The following is a 6,000-nucleotide window of genomic DNA, read 5'->3' as shown; positions in this document are numbered from 1 at the left end:
TCAGAATCAAGTATTACACAGAGCCGTGTAATATATATATATATATATATATATATATTCTTATTTATTTATTTAAAGTCTGTCTAAAGCAGTGGTTCTCAAAGTGTGTGGTTCACACATTATAATCGTTATAATCATTATAATCGTCGACTCATTATAATTGTCACTGATTATAATGAGTTCTACTCACTGATCTATAATGACTGAAAACCTGGCAACCCTGGCACGCTACATGCGGAAATGTTTGAAAGCATATATAATGAACGTACTTCAAAACGGCACATTGAAATTACTCAAGCAATAACAGTGTTACGGTGCATTTCATTACTGAAGACTTCGACCTTAAAATAATATATATAATAAGGTAATATATATATATTCTTATTTATTTATTTAAAGTCTGTCTAAAGCAGTGGTTCTCAAAGTGTGTGGTTCACACATTATAATCGTTATAATCATTATAATCGTCGACTCATTATAATTGTCACTGATTATAATGAGTTCTACTCACTGATCTATAATGACTGTTATTATCTCTCTCTATTATAGATCAGTGGTTCTACTGTATTTTGCTGCTCGCTTCTGGTGTTGACACGGTGTTTAATGTCGTTGGTGAGGAGGAAAGCCTGTGTATGTCCTATGCCTTAGCGGACAGCATGAAACCCACAAAAAATAAATAAATAAATAACAGAGAGAGAATAATAATAATAACAGTTATTCTCTCTGTGCTATTTTTCAATGTTTCAAGTGATGCAGGTGTTTTTTTTCGCTGTAGGTTTTTTAAATTAAAAAAGCATTGTTGAAAATTACCAATGAAATTATTTGGTAGTCTGAGGTGGGATTTTTTTATAGGTTTAAAGGGGGGCGCGACCAAAAAAGTTTGAGAACCACTGGTCTAAAGTTAACAGATAGTGTTTAAAAAGTGCAGTCCACATGTTTACATGTGTTTACATATTCATGTTTACATCAGGCTTATTTGTCAGTGCTTTATGTTGTCATAATTATTACATGCTTACAAGGTTGGAAGTTCAACAAATCAGTCAATATACTGTGATTGTAGTTGTTAAATAAAAATGTCATTCATATCAATTCATGCATCACCTAATTTCATCGTAACATATAGGCCTGGCCTACAGAAAAGAACATTTATGTTTAATCTATCTAATACTGTGTTGGTCATACTATACAATCATTTATAGCTTTCTTTGTTGAATAATACAGAACATAAAGAGCTTTACAAAATAATTGCATATTAAATCGCAATCGCAATATTGGTAAAAAAAAAAAATCGCAATTAGATTATTTTCCAAAATCGTTCAGCCCTAGTTGTTGACTTCTCCAGTAACGTTAGTTTGTTGTTGTTGTTGTTGTTGTTCTGTCTCCTTTTTTTCCGACTGTGAAACAAATGGCCGGGGCCAGTGTTGCCACCTTGTGGTAATTCAAGACGCATGTGCAAGGTAAGCGTGCAGAGTTAAGGTGGTTAGAAATATCTGCCAGCGTACATACAGTTTGCACTGTAGTGCAGTAGTGCAACAGCAGAATTTCTGTAAGTAAAAAATAATAATTATCCATGGGGAAATTCATTTTTAACAATAACTATTAAACCTTTAAAAATGTGTTCAAATTTTAACTTATTTTTAAAATAACCATGTTTAACAGCTGAATTTGCAGTGAAAAACTACATTACCCATGATGCTGTACAGAAAAGTCCACCAATCAGAAAATGTGACGTACAGTAATTGAGTCGGTCTCTCTATGCTCTTATGATACTTCAATATTTGTGTGTGTGTGTGTGTATGTATATATATATATATATATTAGGGGTGTAACGGTACACGTATTCGTACCGAACCGTTTCGGTAAGGGTCTTTCGGTTCGGTACGCATGTGTACCGCACGAATACAGTTTTTTTTCTTCTTCTTCTCAGGAAATTCAAATAATAAATGGCGTTTTGACCGTCTTTTATGTGGCATGACAGATCGCTGTATAAACGCCTTAGAGAGCCGCTTCTGGGACGGTTCAGAAACGTGCTGGTATAATCCCAACACAAGCACTGACTAGAGCGGCCGCGATCAGCTCCGGTTCCCGTGTCTGAGCCGTGACGCCCCGCAGATTTGTGCAGAGCGGAGCGCGAGTGAACGCGATCATTCCTTCCTCTGTACTACTAGTTTTAACACGAATAAACATGACTGAACATCTCATGCCTCATGTAATTGCTCAATCAGTGTTTCAACCGCGGAAAGACATCAACAATACAGCGTGGAAATAAAATGTCACGTAGCATTTAATTTACCTCAGCAAGTCATCAGTGTCCACAGCTCGTTAGTTCACTAGAGAAATGAAGTCTAGAGAGGAGCATTTTGCGAAATATTACACCATATACTCATCATATTTTACTAAACCTGTTAGTCTTAATTACTTAATGTACAGTATGTTTAAATTAATCTGTTATGAAACATGCTACGACAGCCATTGTGTAATTGAATATATTTTAACAAATAGCTTAGAAATTGTATTATTTATAAATTAATTTAAAAACTGCATTATGTGCAATTTACATGTTTGCATACAATTTTTTTTTTTTTTAAGTTGAGTGTTGATCATCTATTTAAAAATAAATAGCAATTAAATTTAAGTTTGGGTTAAGTTGTTAGGCCTAATTGTAAAAGGGCTCCCTATAGTTTTAAGCAGAAGCTGAGGTAGATTTTTATCACTAAGAAAATTTAAACTATCCCCCTGCTGTACCGAAATCATACCGAACCGTGACGTTAAAACCGAGGTACGTACCGAACTGTCATATTTGTGTACCGTTACACCCCTAATATATATATATATATATATATGCATATTTTACAATAAACGTAAATATATAGCTTCTATTGAATTAAAAACAACTTTTAATGAGTATTGCTATATATTTTTAATTCATGTCATTCATAATGCTTCATGGGATTGTAGTTCAGTCCCTCAATAAAGCCACTATATATGTGTTGTAGCTTTGTCTTTTTGTCTGATTTTCAAATACTTTTTGCTTCAAATGAAAGTTTGTAATGTTGCAAAAAAACAAAAGTAAACTTGGGGCTAGTGATGGAGATGGGAATGTTTTTTTTTCAATAATTGTAGTGAAAGAATTTGCTTTGCATTTTTATTGTGGCTGCAGCTGAGGGAAGAGAAGATAAAGTATGTTTACAACAATACTGGACAGTTCAGAAAGGATGAATGTATAAAGCTATTTCCACAATTTATTTTGTATTATTCCAGTTTTCTGAATCCACCCATGTTAGAAATGCATTACAGTATTCCACCCACACTTCCTTTTCCCGTGAGCTGTGGCTGTCTGGGACAACCTAACTATATTGTCCATGTAAAAATCTGTGCCTTTAAATCTGCTCCTTCACAGTGAAATGCTTCTCAGCTATGCAACCAACAAACAAATTAACACAAAATAATTTTTATTTTGTTTTGTTTTGCACATAAACCAAATATTTAAGAATATTTATAATGTCAAAATGATGTTTAGGTGTTTGTTTTTTTTCCCTTCTATAATTCTTTACAGAAAAGATGCTTGTTAGCAGAGAACCAGGTGTTGGGCTCTGGAACTAACATGTTGTAATGAGGTTATAGAGTTAAAGTGCATCACACTGCAGATATTTACTGTGTGCACCGTGCTGCTGCTAACAGAAAAGGTTACAGATGAAGAGCTTAAGAAGCTCTAATTCTATTTGTTGAAAGTGTGTCACTGTAGGTGACGGCACATTTTCATCATCATCATTATTATTATTAATAATAATATGTAATCACAACCAATTTTTTCACAACTTGCATTACAGTCTTTTTGACCCACCCATGTGATATTGTTAAAAAACAACTTTTATTCACCAAATACTTCCACAGTAATTTGCAGAATTGCAAATTCTTACCCTTGAATGTCCATGGTTATGGAGCCACCAGACTTTGACTTGGTGTTGCAAATTTCATACAAAGTTGTGTTGATGAAATATGATAGGTGTTTGTGTTTTAGTGTTAGGCCCACTAGATGGCAGTAAAAGCTGATTTTTTTTTCTCCTTGAAATATTGTCCTCATGTACAAGGTTAATTGTGAAAGTTCTGCATATTCAATCAGAAGGCTCTGGCATAAGACTAGTCTCCAATACATTATTCAAGACATGGAATTTAAAAGAAGAAGAAGAAGAACTCATGGTGGTTTTAAGGTTATACTCTGACAGTTTTGTTTCAGCTGTAGACAGTATTACTGTGTTCTAGTACTTTTCAGACTGATTTATTTATGACCAGATGGAAATGATGGATATTTAGCAAAATGTTACTACAATTTTAAATGTATCTATTTGTATTTGAATGTGCTTGTATTTGAATACAAAATAAATATCACCTACCTTTTTATATTCATATAAAGAAGTTAATTGTGTTTTTAATTGTATTTATTTATTTATTTTACTTGAGATGATTTCAGCAAACAGAGTGTGCTCTAGTGTGATGTTTTCCATGTTTCAAACCTAGAGTCAGACTGTTTCATTATAAGGACTACAGCACAATGGAGAAGTTACATAAGACTGAAAAAGAACATAACACCTACTCACAGAGAAACGAGTGGTATATTTTAGCTGTTCTCCTACTGAGAAGTCTCATTATGTTATTAAGAAATGTGAAATGGTGAAATGATGCAAGCACTGTACATTACCAAATAAAGAATCACAGAGAAACCAACTCTTTCTGCACTTAGCAACACCTGTGTGTTTGCTTCATCTCTCTGTTTTCCTTATAACTTTCATTTAGTTCATATTTGTCCTGTCACATAGGTAATTTATGTGAAATGCAACATTCTGATCGAATCTGATCCTTTCTGGTCCTTTCTTCTTTGAAGTCCGTGATAGGTCCATCCAGATGGGAAAAAAATCAACAAAAGCACATGTGAAACACATTGTGTGGTTTCTTCATCTTGTATTGACTTGAACAATGAGAACAGTGACGATGTGACTGGTTTGAGCCGGTTTCACATGAGGTCCTGGATTAGGCTTTGGCTGTAGCTTTTATAAGTGGAAAAAAAAATTAAATTTGTATTTCAGTGTGCAGGGTCCATTCATGATCCCAATTTCAAGTTCAGTGATATGAAAAATAAATACAAAGAAGAAGAGGCATCCCTTAACAAGTAAAGTCCTGCTGTACAACTGCTTGTGCATCATGATGATTTGGTAATATTGAAGTTGGATGTGCACTGTGCGGTTGAGCCACTTCATTAGCTGCCTGTTGAGAAACGAATCGCATGATGCGGGTCATCAGTTATAGGTGCAATGTGTATAAGCCATCAAAAAATCTCTCTGTTTCTCTGACTCACCTTGACTTTGACCTCTTCAAATCTGACTGTAGCTATAGTTCCATCTGCCAGCTGAGCTCTCAGGTTCTGTTCTCGCAGGTTCTCTGTTCTCTGGATCTGCTCTTGAATCAAGTTCCTTTGGTTTTGTTGTTTCTGACTCTTTTTTGGTTTCAGGAGTTGCTTGATTTTGAATTTGACCACCTACAGAGATAACGATTAAACGCGGACTGAAAGGACAAGAGGTGTGTGTATTATGATAGTATGTTTATTTGAATGTCATAGAACTGTCCTTTTACAATGAAGTGAAGATACCTCATAGATATAATCAAGTATTTCCAGTATAGTAAGAATACTGGCCCCAATGAAGAGCCCCATCTGTCCACCAATATCTCCTGGAAATGGAAACCAAACATCAATAAACAAAAAACATAAAATAGTTAAGTCTTTCTTCTGTTTTAATCATCTATTTTCTATAGTATTAATTTGTCGGCATTTCACCAGCCAATTTGCAGACAAAATTTTTAAGTTACCGACCATTCAGAACTTGTATTAGCCAAAACAACAATATCAGAAATAAAAAATATTATCAAAACCACAGCTAAGATTTAAATATATTTATTATTATATTTATTATCAATTCAAAATATGATCAGCTGTTTTCTCTCAAA

At 34.0% G+C, this 6,000-nt stretch overlaps 1 protein-coding gene across 1 annotated transcript in view; it reads right to left on the bottom strand.

Moving 5' to 3' along the window:
- Positions 1-4,520: 4,520 nt before the first annotated feature.
- The window catches only part of LOC107705515 (acid-sensing ion channel 4-like), a 41,307-nt gene continuing 39,827 nt past the window's right edge, over positions 4,521-6,000 (bottom strand). Inside the window, exons 9-11 of the mRNA XM_016508822.1 lie at positions 5,645-5,724; positions 5,354-5,533; positions 4,521-5,262 (exon numbers count right to left, since the gene is read on the bottom strand). Coding sequence (XP_016364308.1) covers positions 5,161-5,262; positions 5,354-5,533; positions 5,645-5,724 — 362 coding nt within the window. The 3' untranslated portion in view covers positions 4,521-5,160. The remainder of the gene's footprint in view (positions 5,263-5,353; positions 5,534-5,644; positions 5,725-6,000) is intronic.

The sequence above is a fragment of the Sinocyclocheilus rhinocerous genome, unplaced genomic scaffold (assembly GCF_001515625.1).
Source record: "Sinocyclocheilus rhinocerous isolate Xijiao unplaced genomic scaffold, SAMN03320098_v1.1 scaffold504, whole genome shotgun sequence".
Classification (NCBI taxonomy): Eukaryota; Metazoa; Chordata; class Actinopteri; order Cypriniformes; family Cyprinidae; genus Sinocyclocheilus; species Sinocyclocheilus rhinocerous.
This window is presented reverse-complemented; position numbering and strand designations above follow the sequence as displayed.